This window comes from Callithrix jacchus, chromosome 19, assembly GCF_049354715.1.
Source record: "Callithrix jacchus isolate 240 chromosome 19, calJac240_pri, whole genome shotgun sequence".
Lineage (NCBI taxonomy): Eukaryota > Metazoa > Chordata > Mammalia > Primates > Cebidae > Callithrix > Callithrix jacchus.
This window is the reverse complement of record NC_133520.1, coordinates 33,129,104-33,157,008: the sequence shown is the minus strand read 5'-3', so window position 1 is coordinate 33,157,008 and position 27,905 is coordinate 33,129,104. Positions and strand designations below refer to the sequence as shown.

General features: G+C 40.3%; 1 protein-coding gene and 1 pseudogene across 2 annotated transcripts; one reads left to right on the top strand and one right to left on the bottom strand.

The window, feature by feature from the left end:
• Nucleotides 1-5,467: 5,467 nt before the first annotated feature.
• Nucleotides 5,468-27,295, top strand: ELK4 (ETS transcription factor ELK4). Of its 2 annotated transcripts, none has more exons than XM_008985551.5 (5): nt 5,468-5,812; nt 12,932-13,147; nt 15,297-16,169; nt 17,006-17,122; nt 19,012-27,295. In XM_008985551.5, the coding sequence occupies exons 2-5, from the start codon at nt 12,941-12,943 to the stop codon at nt 19,108-19,110; spliced, it is 1,296 nt and encodes a 431-aa protein (XP_008983799.1). In that variant the 5' UTR covers nt 5,468-5,812; nt 12,932-12,940; the 3' UTR covers nt 19,111-27,295. The 2 variants fall into 2 exon arrangements, with proteins under 2 accessions (XP_008983799.1, XP_035136582.1); XM_035280691.3 differs by lacking the exon at nt 5,468-5,812 and adding an exon at nt 5,969-6,065.
• LOC118149451 (gamma-aminobutyric acid receptor-associated protein-like) lies at nt 10,455-11,240 on the bottom strand (annotated as a pseudogene).
• Nucleotides 27,296-27,905: the final 610 nt, after the last annotated feature.

Sequence of the window (27,905 nt, the reverse complement as noted above, 5' to 3'; positions counted from 1 at the left end):
AGAGGGCCACTGGTAGGATTAAGACATAGAGGTTAAAAAGGGAAAGGGAGAAGTAGGAATAGGAAGAAAAATGTATAGAGAACAAGAGAGAGAGCTGGGAAAGGGGGTGGGGAAGAAGCAAAGAGACAAAGTGTACACACAGTGGGGAAGGATCTACTTACAAACCAAATCCAGCCAGAATTCTTTGCTTCATAAGACCCTGTCTTTGGATTTTTTCCATCACGGGGAGAATCGCTTACTTTCCCTCTACTTTAGGGGTCGCCCGCTGGAATGTGATTCATAGATGTATTTGGTGAGTTGCAGGCATCACAACTGCACCTTCTGAGAAGGGAGAAGCTGAGAGAAAGAAAGAAGGGGAAAGTCTACACAACCAGCAAGTTTCCCACTTTACGGAGTGAGCCTAGACAGAACTTGAATTTTCCTCCCTTGAGAGTCAGATGGAAGAAAGTCGGTAGCTCTGTCATACTCCTGCATTGTGTACACAACTCACAAGCTAAATTCTCTAGCATAGCAGAACAATTTTGCTTTGCTGCAGGATATATAAAGCAAGTAAGAAAAAGATGGCATTCCACATTTTTGAATTAGCACCAAGTCTTTCAAACTCCACCTTTTCCAGGAAATGTTCTTTAATGCTGTGGGAGGTGGTAATTTTACTCTCTCCAAATCCTCATTTTTCTTCCCTCACAGCAACACAAAACCCTGCTCAGAGCTGCACTTACCTCTTCGTCTGTCAGCCTGACTTTGCCCTCCCATCGTCTCTGGATCCTTAGCTGTATTATTTGCTCTTGTCAATAGGACAGCCAAAGAACTCTGAAAATGCTGGAAGTCGTGGATAGCAATGATGGTCCCTGAGAGTGTCAGTGTTGCCAATTCAAGACTCAGAATTCCTAGAAGAGCAAATGCTCTTTGAGTTTCTTCTGTAATAACAGCATAGTATCATACATTGGTTAATTAATTTTAATTGAAGAAGAAATTTTTTCCAGACAATGATTATAAAATATACCAGAGAGGAAAAATTCTTTTGGCATAAAATTCAGAGCAATATGTATTCTGCAAGGAGCTGGTCCAAACACCAGAATCTTAAACAATTATATAAGAGGCAGATTTTGTGTGCTTTTATCAACTAAGGAACACCTTTTCCAAAGGTGGGTCACACCTGTAATCCCAGCACTTTCGGAGGTCAAGGTGGGCAGATCACTTGAGGTCAGGAGTTTGAGACAAGCCTGGCCAACATGGCGAAACCCTGTCTATACTAAAAATATAAAAATTAGCCAGGTGTGGTGGTGCACGCCTGTAATTCCAGCTACTCAGGTGGCTGAGGCAGGAGAATCACTTGAACCCAGGAGGCAGAGGTTGTGGCAAGCCGAGATTGCACCACTGTACTCCAGCCTGGGTGACAGAGTGAGATTTTGTCAAAAAAAAAAAGGAAGAAGGAAGGAAGGAAGGAAGGAAGGAAGAAGATTCTCCTTTCTCTAGTACATATTCCACATCAATTGTTATAAGCCCAGAAATAATACATTTGTCAAAGACCAATAAAATTACTTGTGGTTAAAAATATTTAAAAAAATAAGTAGACTGGGCACAGAGATCAAGAATGAAAATTATCTGAAGCTATTTTCTGAGCTGTGTTTGTGGCAGGCCATGAAACATTAGATAGCTGCTATGCCCCAGATAGTAACTGCAATAACTCATGTATTGCCATGTCCTCTCTGAGAAAGCAATGTATTCTGTGCAGATTACAGCTAGTCCCGGAAGATGTCATGAATTTACTTCACAGTCTAGAGGCCCTAAGTACCTTGTTCAAGGACCTTCTGATTGGGTTTTCTGGGGACCCTAAATACCCTCTGATTAAAAGTCTTATTATTGAGAATGAAACTTTTATTGGTTATATTTGATAAAGTTTAGGGCCTTAACAGGTAGTAGGGGTAGCCAGTGCTGCCAGATTCAATATACAGCTAGCCACAGTTTTCAAAGATAACTTTTCCTCTAACTAAGATCTCATTCCACACAAATATAACAGCAATAGGGTCACTTACCAAGAGCTCAAAGCATCATTTGATCAACTGCCTTTTCTTTCTCTTTTTTTTTTTTGACACATAGTTTTGCTCTAGTCACCCAGGCTGGAGTGCAATGGTGTGATCTCAGCTCACTGGAATCTCCGCCTCCTGGGTTCAAGCCATTTTCCTGCCTCAGCCTCCCCAGCAGCTGGGATTAGGTGCCTGCCACCACACCCAGCTAATTTTTTTTGGTATTTTTAATAGAGATGGGGTTTTACCATGTTGACCAGGCTTGTCTTGAACTCCTGACCTCAGGCAATCCACCCTCCTCATTGGCCTCCCAAAGTGCTGGGGTTACAGGCATGAGCCACTGTGTCTGGCCTACCGCCTTTTACTTTTACTGTATCCATCACAGACAGGAAGTGAAAAGTATGTCTCTTTTATTTCCTAAAGACGTTGAAAATGAAACCCAGAAAGAATAAGCCACAAGGCTTTTCTCAGGAGGTTCAAGCTTTGAGTTTAGGGAGACCCAAAGGCTAGAACCCAGATATCCCAGATTTTTATTCTTCTTCTCAGTCATGCTGCAGTTTGCTCCACACTTGTCCCCACGTGGGGTTGTGGGTGCTCTCTTTGACTTAAAAGATACCTCTTCTTTATGTCACGTGCTACAAGACATTGCTTGAAAGACATAACAGGCAACTGATGGCTCCATGCTTGCTCAGTCAGTCACAATCCACGAAACACTTCTTTGGGAAAAAGGGATAGTGACTGGGAGTAATGATGAAGCAGTGAAATAAAAGAGAGGGAAAAGGAAGTTGCCTTGGGAAGTAATGATCATAACTAGGTGTCACTGGGATAGGAAATGTAATTAAATCAGGGAAGGGACTGCAGAGTTGGGATAACTGCAATGGTTAAGAAACAAAATCTATTTGCAAGCACTTTCTCACTTAAGAGATAATAAATAAAGTAAAATAAAATCTAGGGCAGGCTAGGCAGAAAATACGTATTTAAACATTTTAATAAAATCTACAAATTGGGATGGCCCTGAGTAATTAAGGTTAAGATTAAGAATCCATCTATGTGGTGGGAAAGTGAGCAAACAAACAAAAGCACAGTCTTTTTGGTTGATCAACATAACTACCATGGAGTCTGCACAAACAGAGCCATCTGTTGTGTGAGGAATCACGGAGAGAGATTCCGTATTTATAGAACCCTGAGTGGGAAAACCAGGCACATTAATTAACTTTTCCCCTTAAGTTCTCTAATTAGAAATCTACTTTTCTTCCTTTCTCTTCTGTCAACATGTACTGCCTTAAAAAAAAAAAAAAAAGTCAATTTAAAAGCAGACAGACTTGCTATGACTAATTTAAGAACTCCCAAAGCAGGCTGTTTTCCAAAAATACACTGCAATTGACAATGCTGTAAGCTCAGTCCAAAAGGGATATGACACAACCTACTGACCCTAAGGCTGAATCAGATGCTTACTGCCAGTCTGAACAGCAGGGCAGTCTGCACAGCTCCACAACCCTTACCTGTTCTTGCTATGGGGCTTTCAAATGAAATCTTTGGCAGGCGGCAGAGGCTCACTCCTGTAATCCCAGCACTTTGGAAGGCCGAGGCTAGCGGATCACCCGAGGTCAGGAGTTTGAGATCAGCCTGACCAACATGAAGAAACCCCATCTCTACTAAAAAAAAAGAAAATTAGCTGGGCGTGGTGGCCCACCCTGTAATACCAGCTACTAGGGAGGCTGAGGCTGAAGAATCGCTTGCACCTGGGAGGCAGAGGTTGTGGTGAGCCGAGATTGTGCCACCGCACTCCATCCTGGGCAACAAAAGTGAAACTCTGTCTCAAAATAAATAAATGAAATGAAATGAAATGAAATCTTCCTATAAACAAATGTTTCCAATAGGTTTATTTCATACAGCCCATCTTAATAATTTTTTTGTCTTGGTTTCCAAGATGGAAGTTGTTGCAAAGAAAATTTTGTATTATGGGCCAAGACTGCCAACGCTTTTCGGATGCTGAATGTTCCTCCTTATAAAACATATCTTGCCGGGAGTGGTGGCTCATGCCTGTAATCCCAGCACTTTGAGAGGCCAAGGCAGGCGGATCACGAAGTCAGGAGTTTGAGACCAGTCTGGTCAACAGAGTGAAACCCCATCTTCACTAAAAATACAAAAAATTGGCCGAGCGTGGTGGTGCGCGCCTGTAATCCCAGCTACTCAGGAGGCTGAGGCGGAGAATCGCGTGAACCCAGGAGGCAGAGGTTGCAGTGAGCCAAGATCATGCCATTGCAGTTCAGCCTGGGTGAAGTGCAAGACTCGGTCTCAAAAAAAAAAAAAAAAAAAAAGTCTTAATATGTTTGCATGCTTTGGTAAAATTAATTCAATTGTGGGGGCAAAAATAAATGATACCACTATTATGTTCCAGGTAATGCACTATGCATATTATGCCCTATATTTCATTTAGTCCTCTCAGCAATGCCGCATATTATCGTCTTCATTTTACCTGAGGAAACTGAGACTCAGAGAGGCTAAGCAACTCACTGCAGGTCACACAGCTAGTAAATGGCCAGGAATAAACAGTAACTCAGACAGTGACCTGTTTTTGGTTTCTTGTTAAACAAAACATAATCTATTTCTCAAAGGTTTTGTTCAGCTGTCCTAATTTATGACTCTACATTCCTTCTGGTGCTAAATTGCTCAAGTTGCTTCTTGTACCAAGTGTGACCTGATTCCTTAAGAATTTTATTTAATGAGAACCTCTGAGCTAGAAACTCTTGCTAGGTGTTTTATGCACCTTATCTTCCTTAATCATTACAACAACTCTAAGAGATTGGGTTCTCTCCATTTTATAGATGATGACTGTGTTTTAGAGAGCTTAAAGTTGGTGAGTAGAGAGGGGTAGAGTCACGAATGAATTTTTGGTCGCTGCCTCCATCGCCAGAGCAAGCTTTTCCCACGACTCCAGCCCTTCCATTTGTCAGTACCCAGGCTAAAAAGCCTCAGTGCTTATAAGTATTTATCAAGTGTTTGTAGTATCCTGGGATCTGGCACTTCGGTGAGAAAGCTGTGGCGGCGCCAACTTCTTAACAGCGAGTGGTAAGGAGGACGAGTGACACAGGAGGGAGAGGCCTCTCGCCTGAGCTTAGCACTAACAGAAGTGGTCCCCAGCAGGCTGCTCCGCGAGCGCCACCTCTTCCCTCCGACCGAGAAGAACGTGGCGTACCCATGAGGAGTCCGAGGTCCCGGCGGGTTCCGGACGGTCGCCTAAGGGAACTGGAAGCAACCCGGCAGAGAGCGGCAAGTGGACTGCAGGAGGCGCCCTCGCTGCAACCTCCTGCTACGCCAAACCCTGACTTGACTGCGAACGCCGCTCACAACTCCTTTTGGGGGTCGCGGCCCCGCCCCCGGAAGTGACGTTGGGGACTACGGCGTCAGGGAGGGACCCTGGTGCAGCCGGGGGGTTTGAGAGTGGCGGCGGCCGTGGAGTGCCTGGCAGGCCCCGCCGCTGCGAGAAACGCCCCGAGCGCGCGCCTGGCGTGTAGCGGCCCCAAGACCCGCGCCGCCGCCGCCGCTGCCGCGTGCGGGGGCGGGGAGGGCGGGGCGCGAGAAGCTGCGGCGGCGGGAGATGCGGGCGGCTGCGGACACCCGGCGGGCTCGGCTCGGCCGCCGCCGCCTTCTCTGGCTCCGCCGCGGGGGTCTCAGTGGCTGCCGCGCTGTCCTCGAGTTTCCAGCGTGAGGAGGAGGCTGAGGGCGGAGGGGCGCATCGTGTTCGAGGCGGAGACTGAGGGGAAGCCCCGTGCGCAGCGTCGGTGAGCAGCCGGCGCCGTGCGCCCCCTCGGGATCTAGCGGCCGCAGCCCCACCGGCCGGGTGCGGGAGCGGGGGCCAGGGCCAGGGCCGAGGGGCGCGCGGCACAACAGGAAGTGGTGGCTGGGGCCGGACGCGCGCTCCCCTCGGGTCCGCCCCCGGCCCGCCGGGCACCGCGGCGCGCAGGTGGACGCGGGAGCGCACCGCTCCGCTTTCGTCACCTCCTATTTGGTCCCCAGAGGTCCCTTGGGCGAAAGGTGGCTGCGTTTTTTTTTTGGCGTGGGTGGGGAGGAGGGGCGCAATTCTGACTTTTTGTAGTGACAGGAAGTTGGAAAATGAAAGTACGGTAATTCAGTGCTTACCAAGGCCCGGCGAGGTTGCACCTCTTTCCCCGGACTTTGAACTGTAGGGCACGCGCGGCCGTCGGTGTTTCTTCCTCTCCCCAAGCTCGCTATTCATCCGGTGTCGAGTTTCATTTCTTTTTCACTTTCGCTCCAGCGGCCCCCCGCCCCACTTTACTTTCTCCCTCGTGCCCTGCTGCATCGAGGCTGGTAGCTTTATTCCTGGGAAGATGAATTGGAAACATCTTTCCAGGTGGGATGCTAACTGGCCTCGGAAGGAAGGAAGGGATGTTGACTGAAGTAGTCAGAAGTACACACTTGGCTTTTTCTCTAGCAATTGCTATTTGAAGTTTGGGGAATTTAAATATTCTGGAGTTTTAATGCCTCAGAATGGTTTGCCCATCTCTGGTTGACAGATGAGGTCCTCTCTCCCTTTTTCCCCACCCCCCACGGCTTGGAAAACTTGGTGCTTTAGTATTTAGTCTTGGCAGCGGTGTTTTCGTTAAAATGTATGATTCAATATTTTCCCTTCAGGAACACTGTCCTCTTTGATTTTACTTAAACATTAAAACTTCGTAAGTGGAATCTGTTCATTCCTAGTGAAGTAGTCTTCAAGTTTTATTGTAAGAATATTGTAAGAACTATACAGGACCCTACACAGAGACTATTTTTTAGGAGCCTGTGTAGTTAAAAACGTCTGGTTACTTTTTGACAACGGTGATTATTTTGATTTCTAGGCTTCATACGTTTCATAACTTGGTTTTGTTTGATGTAAGTAGCAGGCAAAAGAAAATTTGGGGAGTTTTAATTTTTTTGGGTCTTAGCTACTGTTTCTGAAAAATAGTTGGGCTATGGGTCACCACAGCAACTGGACTGTGTGTATTATAAACATGTTTAGGATGGAAAAGATTTTATTTAAAAGAGACTTCTTTTCCTTAATACGTTACTTCAGTATGCTCCCTTTCAATTTAGCCCAGAGATTGATCTATGTTTGAAGTGTTAAAATCAGTTATGTTTTCAGCCTTTACCCCCTCAAAAATCAGATTCCTTCATTTGGACCAGTTAAGTATTTTCTTCCTTTGTTATAAATTTAAAGTTTTAAAACTGCAGTTGTAGAAAACTCAGGATTCTTGTGAGAAGGAAAATGAAGTATTTTCCCTCTTTTTTGGATAGGTAACAAGACTAAAGGGTATTTTGTTTTGTTTTTGTTTGAGGCAAGGTCTCAGTCTGTTGACCAGGCTGGAGTGCAGTGATGTCTCTGCTCAGTCCAACCTCCACCTCACAGGCTGAAGCCATCCTCCCAACTCAGCCTCCCGAGTAGTCACGAAAAATATGCCTGGCTAATTTTTTGTGTTTTTGGTAGAGGCGGGGTTTCAACATGTTGCCCAGGCTGGTCACAAACTCCTGAGCTCAGGCTTCCACCTTAGCCTCCCAAAGTGCTGGGATTACAGGCATGAAGCCACCCTGTAATTTTAATAACTCTTATGGGGTTTTCTTCATTTAGCCTTTTTTTTTTTTTGGAGACATGGTCTGGTCTTGCTCTTTTGCCCAGGCTGGAGTGCAGTGGAGTGATTTCAGCCCACTGCAGCCTCTGCCTCCCGGGTTCAAATGATTCTCCTGCCTCAGCCTCCCAAGTAGCTGAGATTATTGAGTTCTACCACCATGCCCAGCTGATATTTTGTATTTTTAGTAGAGACGGGGTTCCACCATTTGCCAGGCTGGTCTGGAACCCCTGACGTCAAGTGATTGGCCCTCCTTAGCCTCCCAAAGTGCTAGGATTATAGGCATAAGCCTCTGTGCTCAGCCAGCTCTCTTTTATAGCTGATGAAATCATTGAAGATCATAGTTAATACCACACTTTTTGAAACTAAAATGAAGAGCTTTGACTTAACTACGAAGATGTTTGCCAGCTTTGCAATCATAAGTCATGATATCATAATTGAATTAATAAAATACTCCTTTAAAGTACCCACTGAAGATGTCCGTTTTGTATCTTGGATTTTCTCAAAATTCATTTCCAGTACTTCAATCTAAAACCTCAAAGCCATTTTTCTTTTACTGTCCACAGCTTTCTATCTAGACACACCGTGGATGCTAACAAAGCATCAGCATTTTCCACAACAGCTTGGTTCTACCCTACAGCAGCCAACAGCTCAGCAGCATTTGACTCAATATATGCTTCTTCACTGATAACCAACAGGGAAGGTGCACGTTTAACCAGCACCATCTGGAGAACACCTGTATTTTGGGAATCTCCTTGGGTGCTCATTATGGAGACATTTGTTATTTTTGTCATTTTAGATGGATAGCTGAGGCTTTAAACTTGTAGGGCTCAAATGTTATCTACATGATAGGTATTCAGACCCTAGGATTCAGGTTTTGGAATTTTTTCAAAAACAAATGGAATAATAGGCACCACATTTGTGTAGACTGGAGACTCCCATTCTCTGCCTGTCTTTCCTTCATGATCATCTCACAAATGGATTCATACTGCACCCCTATAAGCAGTCTTACATGAAGGCGATGTCTGGAAATGTGGAAATTGAGTTCTTTGCATAACATTTACTGGAGAATAGTCTTAACAGGATTAGATTATAAATAATTGTTTAAATGGGAAAACTGTAGTAGAACAGTAACTTGCCATCATTAGGTATCGTCAGAAGAAAGATCTGTCAGGTAAACTCAGACCTAGCAGAATAACCCCTGCCTGCCTCCACCATACTTAGTGGATATAGTATAAAACCACTGTTTTAACTCAGCTTAAGTGAGGCTATGGGGAACTGTGATTTCTAGCGGGCATGGTTATTTAGCATTAAGGTAGCACTTCATATTTGTGGATTATTATGTTATCTAATATGTAATGCTTTTTTATCATCAATTAGTGATGTGAGTGCTTTTATCCATTGGGGAAGTGGTTTCCCTGATGGACAGTACATGATTGTGGTGAAAGAGACTTGGGACTCTTGGCCGCAGCTTCTCCGTGAACTCTGACTATGGGCAGCATCTCTCCCTTTCCATCCTTTGTTATTTTCCCTTCACTACTTTTAGATGTCTGTCTCCATACAGCCTGCTTGAGAGTGATAATCATGAGGATTATTGGAGGACATTTTGGGTGTTTTAGAACAGTTATTTTCCACTACAGTTTCTTATCTCTTCCCTTTTTGGAAGTAGGCATAGTTGACCTTTAAGGATTCCATCTTCTGTGAGTTAAATGTTGTTAGAATTAGTCTTCTCAGACCTAACTCTTTTAATGTTTGTTAAGTTTGTCTGTTTTAGAAATCTTTATTGAGATATAATTCATGTACCATAAAATTCACCTACTTACGTGTAGTATGCTGTGGGGTTTGTGCAAACATCACCACAGTCTGTTTAGAATATTTTCATCACCCCCAAAAGAAACCCTGTACCCATATCTATCATTCCCTACTTCTGTTCTCCCCATTTTAGCTCCTAGTCCTCAGTAACCACTGATCTATTTTCTGTGTCTATGGATTTTCCTATTCTGGACATTTCATGTAAGTGGAACCATATATATGTGGTCTTTTGTGGACTGGATTCTATTGGTCACTTGCATAATGTTTTCATGATTTGTCCTTGTGTGTGTGTTTGTACCTCATTCCTTTCTATGGCTAAATGATACCCCATTATGAATGTGCCACATTTTATTTATCCATTCATCAGTTGATGGATATTTAGTTGGTTTTTACTCTTTAGATGTTATGAATAATACTGCTACAAACATTCCTCTGTAAGCTTTTGTATGGACGTATGTTTTCATTTCTTTTGAGTATATACCTAGGAGTAGAATTGTTTGTTCATGTGGTAAACTTGTCCAAAGTGGCTACACCATTTTACATTCCCACCAGCTATGTACGAGGGCTTCAATTTATCTACATCTTTGCCAATGTTTGTTATTATCTGTCTTCTTGATTATAGCCTTCCAAGTTGGCATGAAGTGGTTTCTTATGTGGTTTTGACTTTTAGTTCCCCAATAACTAATTATGTAGAGCATTTTTTTTTTTTTTTTGGTGATTTCTTCTTTATTGATGTGCCTCCTACCTTCCCCCCACGACTCCAATCCCTTCCAACTACCCCCAAAAATGAAGGTAGTAAAAGGAAGGGATTGCTTGGGTTCTGAGCCACTTGGGCAGTCAGGGAACAGAAACCAAAACAAATCATTGGGTGTGACAGAGACTGACAATCAAGAAGTCTAAAGCAGAATGGGAAAGGCGGACAGAGAAAGGGGAATAAAGGAGAGGTACAAGATGCCAACTCCACCATTACCCCTCCTCAGAGAGACTGGAGAGAAAGCCTCAAACATTAAGAAGTGCCAGTCCTGAATAAGGGAGGTGGTATTTGAGCGTGAAGGAGGAGGAGATCAAAAGGGGGCCCACCTCTCCCTTTGTAGAATGAGACCCCCTCCAGCTCAGGGACAGCAGTTTCACAGACCGTAGACACTTTCATCACTGTAGGCAATGTAGAGAAAGAAGTCGTCTTCATGGAGTTCTTGGTAGAGCTGACCCATTGTGGCACTGGTGGGTGGAAGGACATTGTTGACAAAGAAAAACAAGGCATCTTCATCTTGAAGATGAATTCACTTCCAGATGAAGAAGTAGAACTGGGGCCGGGGTGTGGTGGCTCACACCTGTAATCCTAGCAATTTGGGAGGCTGAAGTGAGCTGATAACAAGGTCAGAAATTGGAGACCAGCCTGACCAACATGGTGAAACCCTGTCTCTACTAAAAATACGAGAATTAGCCGGGTGAGGTTGTGGGTGCTTGTAATCCCAGCTACTCAGGCTGAGGCAAGAGAATCGCTTGAACCTGGGAGGCAGAGGATACAGTGAGCTAAGATTGCACCACTGCAGTCTATCCTGGCAACAGAGCAAGACCCCGTCTCAAAAAAAAAAAAAAAAAAAAAAGGAAGTACTGTGAGATCAGAAGGCACCAGGTATTTCTTTTTGTCCAGGTCTCCTATCTGAGCTTTGGGAGCCTTTTCTACTATCACCAGCGTCCAGTCTTGGTATTTCTTTTGGATCTTCTTGCCCTTGCACTTCTTGAATGGATGCTCTTCTTTGTACACGAACTTCATCCTCCCGGGAACTGTGCTAGACTGAACCAGGCTGGGCTGAGGGAACTCCGGGGAGCCAGTATGGAGTGGGCCGGGGGCGGCACCAATGCATGGGGTAGGTTCAGCTGACATAGAGCATTTTTTTGTATGTTTATTGGCTATTTATATATCTTTGATATATCTTTTCAAATTCTTTGCTTTTTAAATTTATTTTAAGTTGTAGGTGTTCTTCATGTATTTTGGATACGTGCTCCTTTGTGATACGTGGTTTGAAAATATCTCCCATTTAGGGGATTGTCTTCTCACTTGATGGCACTATTTGCAGCACAACAGTTTTAAATTTTGATGTAGTCCAGTTTATCTGGTTTTGTATTGTTTTAATGGTATTGATTTTATTAGTTTTCAAACTCTATTCTAACCCGTTGAGATCACAGTTGATAGAGAAGGGAAGGTTTTTTTTGTTTTTTTGTTTTTTTTTTGTGTGTGTGTGTGTGAAGTATTCAATCATAGGATTCTTAGGACACACTTACACAGATTTGGCCAGAGTTTCTGCCTTAAAGAATTCTTCCTAACAGAAAGGTGTTTTGAAATTCTATGAGGAAAATACCTTTATGAGAGAGCATTCCTTGCTGCTCCTTTTCCTAAACCAGTGGTTATCTACTGGGATGACTTTGACCCCTGGGGGAATATTTGGCAGTGTCTGGAGATATTTTTGGTGGTCTCAATGGGGCAGGGGGTGCTACTGGCATCTAGTGGGTAGAGGCCAGGGATGCTGTTAGACAAACTGCAGTGTACAGGACAGCTTCCCACAGCAAAGAATATCTGGCCCCCAAAACCAGTAATGCCAAAATCAAACACTCAGGCCTAAACAGGGACATCCTGAAACTTAAGATATTAAAAGATTCCATGTCTTGATAATCACATAAAAGTCGCTAATCAAAGGAGAATTTTGCAGATGGAATCCCTGTGGACAGAACAGTGACAGAACTTGTAAATTAAATTGAGAGAACACTTTGCTGAATTCAGAATGCTGCCAGTTTGTATGTAAATGACATTTATGGTAATGGAAACCAATTGGAGCAAAAGTAGATTATTCCCTACACCTCAGCCCCTGGGCCACCCTGAGATAGACACACACACATACACACATGCACGCACGCAGGCAAACAAACTGGGTTGATTTAGATAGATGCTGGAATGGTGGTCTCCTGGGAATACAGCAATGAGATTTTAGGATTAAAATTTATCAACAGTGAATGACAGTCACTAGTGATTGACAATCATTGTCTTTTCCTATAATTTAGGGAACTAGCTTTATCGTCCTTGCAAGTTGCTTGTTGCTTAAGGCATTTCATAAGCAGCTGCGGCCTGTTTAAGAGTTTGGACTCTGGGTCCACATTGCCTGGGCTTAGATCATTGCCTGGGCTTAGATCATTGCCTGGGCTTAGATCATTGCCTGGGCTTATAGATCATTGCCTGGGCTTAGATCATTGCCTGGGCTTCACCATTTACTTGGGTGACTTTGGACAAGTTACTTAACCCTCTTATAAATCAGTTTTTTCATATGTAAAATGAGGATGCAGTAGTCTCTACCTTATAGAAATGTGAGGATTAAATGAATTAATACATTTAGAGCACTTAAAACAGTGCTTGACGTACAGTGTTAAATAGGTACTGGCTGTTAATATTATCACATATCTATATTCTTTCAGCTCATTGCTATGGACAGTGCTATCACCCTGTGGCAGTTCCTCCTTCAGCTCCTGCAGAAGCCTCAGAACAAGCACATGATCTGTTGGACCTCTAATGATGGGCAGTTTAAGCTTTTACAGGCAGAAGAGGTGGCTCGTCTCTGGGGGATTCGCAAGAACAAGCCTAACATGAATTATGACAAACTCAGCCGAGCCCTCAGATACTATTATGTAAAGGTAGTACACATCCTGTTCTTATACTATACAGAGAACCTCAAGACAAGAACGAGTCCTTCTTGGCTGGGTGCAGTAGCTCATGCCTGTAAGCCCAGTACTTTGGGAGGCCAAGAAGGGTAGATCACCCGAGGTCAGGAGTTTGAGACCAGCTTGACCAACATGGTGAAACCCTGTCTCTACTAAAACTACAAAAAAAAAAAAAAAAAAAAAAATTAGCTGGGCTTGGTAGTGGGTACCTGTAATTCCAGCTACTCAGGAGGCTAAACCAGGAGACTCATTTGAACCTGGGAGGCAGAAGTTGCAGTGAGCTGATATTGCACATTGCACTCCAGCCTGGGTGACAGAGCGAGACTCCATCTCAAAAAAAAAAAAAGATTCCTTCTTTTCTGTTAAGGTTATAGATACCAACATCCTAGTTTATTTTAATCCAGTTTATTTTGTAGTTTCAGCAGTTTGGAATTAGGATACAAAGGATAAATGTTCTGGCTGTATCTCTACCAAATCTTACTTATTAACTTCCATTACACCTATTTTATTTCTAGAGTTGTCTTTAAAAGAAAAAGTATGTACAGAATTGGAATAGGACAAAGGCAGTTTGAGATTCTTGAGGATAAATATGTATTCTCATGTGTGTCATAATTTAAAAATTGTGACGCCTGAAGTGGTGGCTTGTGCCTGTAATGCCAACACTTTCGGAGGCTGAGGCAGGAGGATCGCTTGAGCCCAGGACCTTGAGCCTAGCCTGGGCAACACAGGGAAACTCTGTCTCTACAAAAAATAAAACAGCCTGGCATGGTGGTGTACACCTGTAGTCCCAGTGCTCAGGAGGCTGAGGTAGGAGGATTGCTTAAGCTCAAGTGGTCGAGGTTGCAGTGAGCCATGATCACACTACTGCACTCCAGCCTGAGTGATGAGTAACCCTGTCTTGGGGAGAAAAAAGTCATACATATATATACACACATACACATATGTATATCTACATGTATATTCTTGTTTTAAGATTTTAATTTTTAGTTTTAATTTAACCCAGGGAACACAAATTAACACCTTACACCTTAAGTAGTAGCTGTTAATACACAGAGTTGGTTTTTTAGTTAAAATTATATTTTTTGTTTAATAATATTTTGAATTCATTCTTGGGCACTGAGGTAAAATAAATGGCTCCAAAGGATAGAATTAGAATGAGAAGCTGAGATCTTGAGATCTTAATTTTTTTTTTTAACCTTTTTTTTTTTGAGACAGAGTCTTGCTCTTTTGCCCAGGCTGGAGTGCATGGCCTGATCTCAGCTCACTGCAACCTCTGCCTCTCAGGTTCCCGTGATTCTCCTGCCTCAACCTCCTAAGTAGCTGGGATTACAGGTGCCCACCACCACACCTGGCTAATTTTTGTATTTTTAGTAGAGATGGGGTTTCACCGTATTGTCCAGGCTTGTCTTGAACTGACATCAGGCAATCCACCCTCCTCCTTGGCCTCCCAAAGTGTGAGACACCCGGCCTGGCTCTTTCACCTTTAAGTGGTTGATCTGATTGGCTTTCCTGTCTGGAGATAAACTGGAATTCCTGAAGGAAGTAAGAAGTTTAGCAGATACAATGTTCTAAATTCCTTTTTTGCAGCTGGTCATGGTGGCTGACACCTGTAATCCCAGCACTTTGGGAGGCTGAGGCTGGAGATTGCTTGAACTCAGGAGTCAGAGGTTGCAGTGAGCTGAGATCACGCCACTGCACTCCAGCCTGAGTGACAGAGCAAGACTCCATCTCAAAAAAAAAAAAAAGAAAAAACCATAAATAAATTCCTTTTTGCTTACTCAGGATGTGAATGGCTTGTACCTTTGGAATTGTTTGAGATTGCAGTTCAGGGAGTTCTAACCTATACAGATAATTGGTTGAGAGTGGTAAGCAATTAAAATCCTTTGGCTTTTATGTAACATATTAGTTCGGTTGTTAATAAGACATTTAAGTGTTCTTGCCTTAACTTCCCCATAGTGGTAGGGACTGGTTTGGTATGGCTAGATGAATTTAGGTGATTTTGACACTTAAGTAAGTGATGTCTGCTTCTCAAATGGAGAACCTCATTATGACAGCTTTTTCATGAACTATGGGATATAAGTTTATAAGAAAGGATAAGAATGCTTATTTTTTTTACCTACAGAATATCATCAAAAAAGTGAATGGTCAGAAATTTGTATACAAGTTTGTCTCTTATCCAGAGATTTTGAACATGGATCCAATGACTGTGGGCAGGATTGAAGGTGACTGTGAAACTTTAAACTTCAGTGAAGTCAGCAGCAATTCCAAAGATGTGGAGAATGGAGGGAAAGAGAAACCACCTCAGCCTGGTGCCAAGACCTCTAGCCGAAATGACTACATACACTCTGGTTTATATTCTTCATTTACTCTCAACTCTTTAAACTCCTCCAATGTAAAGCTTTTCAAATTGATAAAGACTGAGAATCCAGCTGAGAAACTGGCAGAGAAAAAATCTCAGGAGCCTACACCATCTGTCATCAAATTTGTCACGACACCTTCCAAAAAGCCACCAGTTGAACCTGTTGCTGCCACCATGTCAACTGGCCCAAGTATTTCTCCATCTTCAGAAGAAACTATCCAAGCATTGGAGACACTGGTTTCCCCAAAATTGCCTTCCCTGGAAGCCCCAACCTCTGCCTCTAGCATAACAACTACTTTTGCCACCACACCACCCATTTCGTCCATACCCCCTTGTTTGCAGGAACCTCCCAGAACACCTTCACCACCACTGAGTTCTCACCCAGACATCGACACAGACATTGATTCAGTAGCTTCTCAACCAATGGAACTTCCAGAGAACTTGTCACTGGAGCCTAAAGACCAGGATTCAGTCTTGCCAGAAAAGGACAAAACAAATAATTCATCAAGATCGAAGAAACCCAAAGGGTTAGAACTGGCACCCACCCTTGTGATCACAAGCAGTGATCCAAGCCCACTGGGAATATTGAGCCCATCTCTCCCTACAGCCTCTCTTACACCAGCATTTTTTTCACAGGTAGCTCTTTCTTTATGGTATCACCATTGCTTGCATTTATTTGCCCTTTTAAGCAAATACAGAATTTATACACTCCAGTTTGCTTTCTGTTACTTAGGTTTGTCTTAGAAAGGTTATGTGTGATCATGGAAAGTTACCCCATTTCTCATCTTAATTAGGATTGCTAAAATATAAAGTTTGGAGTATTTTCAAGTAAATAAATATTTTGAATTTTCTGTTTCCTTGTAAAGAAAGTGCACACGTTCTCTCTATAAAACTCGGTGGTATCTTATAAAACAAACAGTGATAATCTCAAGTTAGAAAACAGTAGGTTCTCAGAACTGTAAGAAAAATGACTGGTGTGATGTTGAGTAACAAGTTGGTACAGTTACATGAGCTATTTATTAACTTGCACATCTCAAAGAACATTTTCATAGATTTCCCCCAGACCTCATTATTAAAAAAAACAACATGTTGGTGACGTGGTTACCCATTATTCCTATGAATTCAGGTTGGTTTTTCTATTTGGGAAAGACTCTATAAATTTTGGCTTAAAAAGAGAGGTTAAGCACCAAAATCTCAGAATTTACCACTAAAGAACTCATCCATGTAACCAAAAACCACTGTACCCCCAAAACCTGTTGAAATAAGAGTTAAAAAAAAAAGTAGTTACGTTTTTATCTTTCTTAGCGTGTAAAAATAATTTTTGAGTTTTGTCATGTTAAAATTTCAGACTTTGAGATATTTGGAGTAGAGGAGAGGGCAATATTTAGGTTTTGGGTTATTTGTATGCTATTTCAAGGATAAAACAATCCTGATAAGTCATTCAGTGAATATCTTTGCGTTGTGTATTGCAGACACCCATCATACTGACTCCAAGCCCCTTGCTCTCCAGTATCCACTTTTGGAGTACACTCAGTCCTGTTGCTCCCCTGAGTCCAGCCAGACTGCAAGGTGCTAACACGCTTTTCCAGGTAATTTTATAAAAGTCTGTCTTCTGTAGTTGGAGCATGTTAAATGAAGAAATAGGCAAAAAGGCAGTGTCCCACTGCGCCGTTTAATCATTACAAAACTTCTATTTAATAAATACCTTTTTTTTTTTTTTTTGAGACAGAGTCCTCACCTTGTCACCCAGGCTAGATAGATCGCAGTGGCACAATCTCAGCTCACTACAGCCTCCACCTCCCAGGTTCAAGTGATTTTCCTGCCTCAGCCTCCTGAGTAGCTGAGATTATAGATGTGCGCCACTGTACTTGGCTAATTTTTGTGTTTTTAGTTTTCACCATGTTGGCCAGGCTGTTCTCTAACTCCTGACCTTGGGTGATCCACCCATGTTGGCCTCCCAAAGTGCTGGGATTATAGGTATGAGCCATCATGCCTGGCCCAATAAATATTCTTTAGATTTATTTTTGAATTTCCAAATGTTAATTTTCTAGCTGGCAAACAGCTTGAGTAAATATTCACAGCAAAATTTCATTTTTATTATTTAATATTACATACACTTAAGTTAGACCAAGAATTGTTCAGTACTGTAGGAGATTTAGAACTCACCCCAATTTTTTGTCACTAGAAATTCTCTATTAAAAAAAAAAGGGGGGGCCAGGCACTGTGTGACTCATGCCTGTAATTTTAGCACTTTGGGAGGCTGAGGCAGGAGGATTGCTTGAGCTCAGGAGTTTGAGACCAGCCTGGACAATGTAAGGAGACCTTGTCTGTACTGAAAATAAAAACAAAAAATTAAGTCAGGCATGGTAGCCTGTGGCACCAGCTATCAAGGCTGAGCTGGGGAGGCTGCTTGATCCAGTACACACACACACATTTTCTCTCTCTCTCTCTCTCTCTCTCTCTCTCTCTCTCTCCCCCCCCCCCCACACACACACACACACACACACACACACGGGGATTTCTGCACATAGGTTTTTTCTTTTAATTAAGGATTTTTTTTTTTAGTAGAGAAAGGTCTTGAGAATGGTATATCAAATACTCCCGTTTCTTCCTTAGAATTGGTAATTTATCAGCATTTTAAATATACTTTTTAAAAAAATGAATATTATATTATCTCTTCACCAAGATGTTCTTTCATTACTGATGGGTTTAGCCTTTGTTTTGCCCAAAACATCTAAAGTTTATAACTTAAAGGCTTTCTTGGAGTCAGTCTGTTTATTTATAGACTGGGGGTTGCCTATCTCTGATTTTCTTATATTTTGTAATTTAACTTCTCATTCTTTTAGAATTGAAATGGTAGAAGAAAAGAAAATTAAAAATCTTTCTGCTTTTTTTTTTTTTTGCAAACATTTAAAATTATTGAATAGAAAAGAAGTTGAGAATTTTTTATATATATTTTTTCATTGCCACTCATGAACAGATAATTGAGTTATAGAGTCAGCTGAGACCTTAAGCAAAGTTATAGTGCTTCTATAGCTTCAGCCTGGAATCTCCCTATAGAGTTAGCCTTAGAATACTGGATGGGGAACCCTTTTCTAGGATGAGCATCCACTAACTATTTGTACTTTTCTGGGTCTGTTTTTGAGGGTTTATGATTCGCTTCATAATTGAACTATACTCTGGGGTGCATACTGTCATTTATCTGTAGTATGTACTGTTATTTACTTGAACTTGCTAAAACCTTCAGTTGAGGTTAATTGTAAACCCATATACCTTAGGATATGAAGGAAGGTACAGGTGGTTCTTTGTTTCACTCCATCGAGGTAGGTTGGAGAATGTTAATGTTAGGACAAACCATTTTTGTTTTTAGTTTTTATCATGACATCATATTCTGTCAGGATAAACAGCAGTAGTAGGACAGAAAGTAAAAGTTGGGGTTGAGTAATAGGATGCTAATATGTTTTGTTTTCTTTCTCAGTTTCCTTCTGTACTGAACAGTCATGGGCCATTCACTCTGTCTGGGCTGGATGGACCTTCCACCCCTGGCCCCTTTTCCCCAGACTTACAGAAGACATAACCTATGCACTTGTGGAATGAGAGAACTGAGGAACAAAGAAACAGACATTCAACATGATTGCATTTGAAGTGAGCAATTGAGTTCTACAATGCTGATAATAGACTATTGTGATTTTTGCTGTTTCCCATTTAAAACATCTTTTTAGGATTCTCTTTGAATAGGACTCAAGTTGGACTATGTGTATAAAAATGCCTTAATTGGAGTCCAAACTCCGCTTCCCTCTGTTTTTTCCTTTTTTTTTTCTTTCTCCTTCTTTCAAAATATTTTGAGCTTTGTGCTGAAGAAATTTTTGGTGGGTTTAGTGGCTATGCTTTGCAAGAGCAGTTAAGAACAAAGTTACTCCTTCTGGCTGTTGGGACTCTTTGGCCAGGAAAAATTATGCTTAGAATCTATTATTTAAAGAAATATCAGTGAAATGAATTGGCATCTTTAGTACTAAGTGTGCTCTGTTGAGTGGCTAAAAGTGAACTGTTCCTAAGCAGTACAAGAATCATTCCTATTGATACAAAGTAAGATTGCAGCAGTCATACTGGGGAGATTGTTTTGTGTGAACTATAACATATGTAAGCAACTCCCCAAAGGGGCATCTCGTTTTCCTTTATTCGGGGTGGATCTCTCAGCCATTTGTATGATCCTGTCTGAACCTGTCAACAGGGCATGGAGCTAGTCTATTTCAATGTAGAAAGATTTTTTAGACCTGGGGTTTAGGATACGTTTTGAAACATCTAGTGAGAATATGGGACCTCATATCTAGCACAGAAATGTTATTCGCCCTCTGGGTGGTATGATTATATGCCCATGAAATGCAGCATGGGAAATGAACACTTTTAGGAGGATGAACTTGGGTTTTGAATATTTGAAACATCTCTGGTAAAAGATTCAATCAAATAACTTGAAACAACATGTTGGGGTTTTCTCAATTAGAAGATAACTGAGTGAAGGACCCCATTTTTTTCCTGTTCATTTTACCTCATTTTCCACTATATATTGATCAACTTTCCTTTATGTTTCAGGTTGTTAGAGGTTCTAATAGTTTTAAAGATGCAGTCAGGAGGGTAGAATTCAAAGTGAAGCCTCCCCAGTCATTAGCTAAGTAAAGTTGTGCTTATTTCTTTCAACTTTTTTTTTTTAATGGGGAAAAGCAGAGTTCATTTGGGAATGCTTATACATAGGGGATTGGATTATTCATATTAGTAGTAAAAAAATGTAGGCCTTCATCTCTGCATCACCAAATTTGTAAAATATTACTGTATGGTAATCATTGCCAGGTACAGATTTGTTGGTTCCCCAAGCTGAATTGATACCAATATCATGGTGGTGGAGTCTTTTGAAAAAGTTGGCATTAAAGTCCAGGATTAAATTATATGTTGTCACCATCCATCACCACTACTGCCCTCCTCCACCAACCTCTCCCACCGGTTAAACTAGTCTTCTAACCCTGTAGAATCACATGAACTAAATGGAATGAAGGAGTAAGGACTTGAAGGCTCAAACTGACACTGTTATAAACTAGCATCTCTCAGGTGCATGGTAGTTACTTTCCATGTGCTTATATATGGTGGAGAGAAGGAAGCTCTTGTATAAGAAGACATCTATGCTAGCTAACTTAGTAGTAGAGGGAACATATTCAGTGAGCTGCCTTTATTATCTGTAGTTGGAGGTTTTTTACTGGTTCATTTGTGGTTATCAGCTGAAGGTTCTGTTCCTGAGATGTGCAATAGTAGTGTTGGAAGGTAGTGTTTAATAGTGATGGGGAACAGACATATTGGACTTTTTTTTCCCATATTGAATTATTTAGTTTGCATGCCTGTTTGAAATTGGACCTCTCAGCAGCACTTTGGAATAGTTTCATTAGGTTAACATTTTGTATATTAAATAAGTAAATATAGATGGTTGATTTAACTAGATGTGTTAAATTTTAAAAGCACAAAGGTATTTTATCTTTTTGAATTAAAGGAGAAAAGCCATTGATTTGTTTTCATAGATGGTATATTTAATAATTAACTGTCTCAGCACAGAGGTACCTTGGAACCAAGGGCACCATTGAAACTCAGTTGAAGCAACTTCCTAGCAAACCATTTTAGTGAGTCCTTTTTGCATAAACCTATAGCTGAAGCCTCTTGAGAGGTATGAAGCTGTCACAGATTGGTGATCTGCTATCTCTTTGAGATCAACTGATTTGGAGAAGCATGTGTGTTCGTGTCCTTTTTTAAGTCGAAGTTTACAACTTTAGTGCAAGTGTATGAGGCAGACAATTCTGTTTATAGACTACCTCCTTCCTGGAAAAGTCTCGGCTTCATACTCTGTTGAATATCCGAAGAATTCTTAGTGTGACATACCACTTCAGATCAGTTTTCACTGGAGAGACTTGTAATTGGTAGCTGTAGCTGGTATCCATCCCTCGTCACTTTGCCAGGATGAATGCTGTTAGGCACCAGTAGCCTAAGTTACAGAAGGGAGGCAGATTGAATGGGGTTTTGAGACAGCTTCTCTGGTATCTTAGCTTTCTTTCTGCTCTGGCCCCCATCCACTCAGTCGTGTGCCGGAAAATGTTTAACAACCAGGATATCTGGGGTGGGGGAGGGGGAAGCCCTGAATTTGTAGCATTTGCTGATTTCTTTGATATAAATTAATTACCCTGTGGCTGATTTCAAGCTACCACCTTAGAGTTGAGAAGGGATGTGCACAGTTGGCTTAGAGCCAGTGCTGGCAAACCATTGCATTTACTCCATCCAAGAATGGATTTTCATATAATTTCTAAAATAATTTTTTCTTATTTATGTAATGATTTTTAAATATACAAAATTAAAATCTCATGTCTGAGTTCAGTGATTTTTTTTATTTTTATTTTTCTAGAAATGAGAGCTTTCAGGAATCCTTTAATTAATTTAATTTTTTAGAGATGGAGTCTTGGTGTGTTACCCAGGGTAGACTCAAACTCCCAGGCTCAAGTGGTCCTCCTGCCTCAGCCTCCCACATAGCAGGGCTATAGGCATGTGCCACCACACCTGTCTTAGTAAGCCTTCTTTATTAATGGTTTGTCACAGAACGTTTGTGATGTTACATTGCTCATGGCATACGTATGTGTTTGAACAAAGGTGGAAATTCCTGTTTTTTTTTTTAAATTTATATGCAATCTAGATTTTGAGGACTACGAGAAGGGGAAAAAAAGTAGTAGAGGCCCTTAAAAGGTCAACCTTAAGCTGCTTAGAGTTAAAATATGAGTTTAATTTTTCCCCCACATTTTGACAGTTAAAATTTTGATAGGGACAGTAAGCCTGCAAGCCTCTATTAGGGTGCTGGATTTTTTTTTTAACTGGAAAATTCCTTGAGGATTTACATACTATATTACAGATTTAAAAAGGTAAGACTGACTGACATAAATCAGAGGTTTGGAATTCTGGAGCTATAACTCCAGGATGTTGATAATATCACTTCAGTTCCCTTCACGCCTGCATCATGTGACGTCCAGTCTGACAACATTGTTTCATCCTGATCTCAGACTTTGTACTATGATTCTCAGGTTCTTAAAGGTTGCTTTATGTTTTTAGTGAATGTAAGCGCATTTAGAGCCACTCAGTACCACTTCTCAATACCTCTGAAGCGGTGGTTTAGAAAAGCAGTATTTCAGAAAAGCAGCGTCTAGCCTTTTTGAACACGCACCTTGATCAGTAAAACTTTCCCTACTAAAAATTTATATGGGTATATGTTAAATTATATATGACTATACCAAAGTAATATGTTCATTATAAAACATACACAAAACTTGAAAAGAAGGGTGGCATAAAAAGCAAATCTTGAGTAGCAGTTATCATATTTTCTTCCCACACCCCAGTTGGTTGTCTTGTGCGTCCCCCAGAAGCACACACTGTACCTAAAGACTGCTGACTCAGGGTATTCTCAGTCTACTCTCCAAAAATGTATGATGCTCCTCTTGTGATATATGGAGAAATCCTAGAGATTTGGAGTTTTTCAAGAGAGCTTATTGTCAATTTTTGAAATTTTACATTCTTTTTGGTAACTTTCCAAATAATAATCCATTACCACCTGTTTTCCACAGCTTCATTCATACTACTGTTGTCAGCCTGTTGTCTCTTATCTTCATGTTAGGTATGACTATTTTTATTTTACTGGTCTCACAAACTTCTTTGGGCCTTGTGTTATATTTTACCAACAAATTTAGAATCATTTCAAGTTGCTTTATGTTAAAATATATAACAAGTAACATTTTCTTGCTGGATTAAGTTTTTGATATTTGAAATCTGTGATATTACAGCATCTGAAGGAATACTTTTCTTTATAGGTCTCTTCTGTTTTTAACTCAGTGATGGTATATGTTTTATTTACCCATGCCAGGAATCTAGAATCATGCTTACTTAGGTGCCATTCTTAGGTGTGAAAACAAGTTTGGAGACAAATGCAAGTCTCTATGCAGAAACCTGAAGCTCTAAATGAATTACCAAACCAATAGGAAAGTTAAAAAGACTACTCATGCTATAGTGTGTCATCTGAAGGTGTGATGGAATACATTATTTCGTGTTGAGAAGTTAATTGTTCCGTAGTGTAGTAAATGAAGTGTGGAGATCAGCCATAATGGTCTTTCTTTGGCAGGTACTTTGACCAGAGAGTGGGTTCTATGGAAAATATAATTATATTCTTGGTTTGGGATCAACAAATAAATGATTTGTTACTGTTTTAATGCTGCTGGCGTTGCCTGAAACAAAGTGCCTCTTATGTCATCAGAACTCTGCTTACTGAAGTTGAAGTTTTAATCTTAGAATCTAGAATTCTTGTGGCCAGTGGGGTATTTAAAAAGGAAAATGGTTTCATTTTATTTCTTGTACTTGGTGGAATGTGTCACTTCAAATCTGAAAGGTGAATTGTTAATGGTAGTATAATTGTTGCATTTGAAGCTGTCAGTTTCAAGTCACTTCTCTAAAAAAAAAATTGTGATAGATTGATAGCCTGCCAGAAAATAGCAATTTCTAAGGTGCTACCATTCACACTTAGTCATTGTGATAGATGAAAATCCAGAGTGGTTTGTAGGAAAGGGGAAATACTGGCTCTAAACTTTCTATAGAAACCAGGAAATTCATGCTGTTGTTGACATAATTTTAAAGGAAATATTTAAAAAGAAAATTCATGAGGGGTACAATCAAACATAGTAAATCTCTTGAGTGCTAATCATTTGAGTATAGTCCACATCAGAAAGTTTTATGAGGTTGAAGACTTTACTTTGAAATATTTAATTGGGAGATTAGAGCATTTTTTTCCAAGTCATTCTGATTTATTGGCCTATGTGTACGAGTATATGTGTACGAGTGTATGCTGATGTATCGACTGAATGTGTGTATGTATGAGAAAATCTGTTTTCAGAGGGAACATACATTAATGGCTCCTAGTCTATTTTATACTAAAACTAAAAAAAAATAAATAAAATTGCTGCACTTTGCAGTTGCCACTTTTTAAAGATTAATGCTTTGCACATTTCAGTAGGCCTTAAAAATGAATTACTTGCCAACATTTTAGAAATATACTGCTTACATGTGACATACTCTAAACAAAGTCATTGTAAATTGTTCTCTTAGGTTCATGTATTGTCAAATAAGGATGTCCTTCTTAAAATTTCTACATTTGTTTGCTTTTGTGTAAAATCTTTATTAGTTTGTGTTGTAAGTTTCTCAAAGAGGAGGTTTATACTCTAAGCAGTATTTCTAAAGTACAGAGATTCGACCAATGGATTGAACACAGTAGTGAAGGAATTCTGGCATTGTGGCCTAATTTATCCTTTTAAACTGTATGTCATTAGCATTAGCCAAAACCTCAGAGTAGAATGTCTTGGGCTGAATGATCTTCTCAACTTTGCCTTGTTTCCCATTTCATAAAGGCTCCTTCTGGTTTGGTTTCCCCTCCAAGGATTGTGAGCCATGCTCACTTAGGCCTGGGATCTTCTGGATGGCGTCAGGGAGGAGGTGGGGTTTCCTGTGGCTGGCCCAGAGTTCTAGCCAGTGGAATCATTCAAGAATGCCTAGAGTTCAGGGGTGGGAATGCCATATATTGGTGTTCATCACTTGGCACTTTCTTGGGCACCAGTATTAGCACTGTTTCATTTTTAATAACTGGAAGCACTTAATGATTATTTCATTTGTTTAATTTCAACTTAAGGATATTGAGGTTCAGGGAAATAAGGTTTATTTCTTGTTTATGTTTTCTGGAACCTATGGGGTGTTTGTAGAAGGGATAAATGGGTTACCTAATGAGCCATTCTTCTAGGCTCTCTAAGATTACACTTTTTTGGCTAGGTTATTTTAAAATAATTTGCAAGCTTTTAATACTGTGCTTTGTAGAAATTTACAATTTCTAAAAATAATTTGCAATTGATAGATTACACTTAAATTTGTAAAGTACCGAATTTTAAGTTGCTTTTCGGTTTAGTCATTATTGCTTATTATCTGTTGTGTAGGGGACACAGTCCTCTCTAAGGCATTTCATTGTTTTGTTTTTCGGGGCAGTATTAACCAGTGGCCTTTGTATGTAGATTCATTGCTTACATTTATTGTTTATGTGGTAGAGTAGCATTTTTATGAACTTCCCTGTTCAGTGTTAGTGAATTAAGATGCATATATGTAAAGATAGAAAAGAAATGAATACAATTAATTTTTGATTCCTTGAGGTCTATTTATTTGGTTTGGCCCTGGATGCTTTATAATCACAATCATATCTCTTCATTTCCTTTGAACAGTTTCATTTATCTTCGTGGGCAGGGAAAATTAAAAATGAAACCGAGTCCAGTCATTTTGTTACTGGTTAGCTTTAGTTTGAGGCAAGTAAAAATTTTTGATTAAAATTAGTCTTTTAGAATTATGCCCTTTCTTTACCAGATAATCAGATTGGCTCAAAAATAAGAGTGTATAACTTTGTATTTTGAAGAACAAACTAATAATTTTCCATGAGCCTTATTGGATCTTCTTTTAAGAAGACCTTCCTAAGAGACAACTAGGGATGAGTTTGATTAATGGGAAATAACTGTAGGTTAGATTATTTTAAATTCTATACACCAAGTGATTTAACCACAGTGGCAGTGACAGTTTGTGGATTATCAGGTATGGACATCACTTAAAAATTAAAAGATACTTAATAATAAACTCTTAATTTTCATTCAGCCAGTTTGTAAGTCAGAAGAAAAGCATATGTCTGCCATGGGACTATTGAAGTGTGTCTCCATCAGTGTTAACCCAGGAGAGATGTATTATTTTATGTAAATGTCTTAGTTCGGGATATGTGGTAGTAAGAACATGTCAGAGTGCTTTCTTCAAACATGTCAGCTCAACTGAGAAGACAGTTACTTCACTGTTTATTTTTTTCCTGTTTTATTGAAATCTATATCTCATATTGAGTACCTAACACTTTGTAGAGCTACTTACATATAATGCAAGTGCACATCTATCCAAAGGAATGGATAACTGTTAAAGTGTTAATAATTCATCTTAGTTAATTTCAGCATAATTTACATTAAGGAGACCTAAAAAGCACCTTCAAAGTATTGAAAGACCTAATTTGGTCTTTTTCCTAAAAAAGTAGTTAAAATGGTCACTGCTAACATTTATTAAAATTCATCTTAATTGATGAAGCAGCTGGAGGGAAGCTGCCACATCACCTAGCTAAGCAGTCGGACTTACCTGTTGGGAAACAAAGGGACACTGCTCTAAGATTGATTAGGATGATTGTAGCTACAGTCTTGAATTCAGTCTGTATGCAGCAGAGAAAGTTTTATAGAGAGTTTAGATAGGTGAGGGAAAGGATGCGATAGCACTTTGAGGGCTTTATAATAATATGCTGCTCGAAAAAAAAATGTTTAGTTGATATTCAGTGCATCTCCAGACATAGTAAGGGGTTGCTCTGACCAATCAGGAGATCATTTTTTCTAACACTTCCCAGGTTTTATGCAAAAATTTTGTTAAATTCTATAATGGTAATATGCATCTTTTTGGAAAGATATACATTTTAAAAATTCTATTTTATGTAAGAACTGACAGGAATTTGCTTTGTATAATGCAAGCTGACTTTACAGAAGCACTGTAGCAAATTTACTACAAGTTAAAATTATACAGATATGTTAATAGATATATGTGCAACTAGATATGGACAGCAATTGTATTTTTTTAAATAAATATTTTTAACAAAATGATTTTCTGAATTGATTATTCATTTCCCTTCTCTCACATTCACTGAGGTGGTCTCTTTACAGTCTCTGTATTACATTTTCATCCATGCTAACTATGGGTCAGGAAAGAGTTGTTTTCCCAGTGGTTATCAGTAAAATCTGGCCTTCAACAATTTATATTGATCTACATTAAAATGTTTAAAGTCTAGATTCAGATAGGTGGTGAACAGGGGAGATTGTAAAATGATTGTTGACATAAAAGGAATTAAAAGAGAACTTAATAGCTAGAAAAAATATTCACCATGTGGAATCTCTTTTTATTTTACTTGAAATTTATTTACATTCATAAAGGGTTTTAAAAATTTAATCAGCTGGGTGCGATGGCTTACACTTGTAATCCCAGCACTTTGGGAGGCTAAGGCGGGTGGATCACCTGAGGTCAGGAGTTCGAGACCAGCCTGACCAACATGGTAAAACCCCATCTCGACTAAAAATACAAAAATTAGCCAGGTGTGATGGGGTGCGCCTATAGTCTCAGTTACTTGGGAGGCTTAAGCAGAAGACTCACTTGAATTTGGGAGGCAGAGGTTGTAATGAGCTGAGATCACACTCCACTCCAGCCTGGGCAACA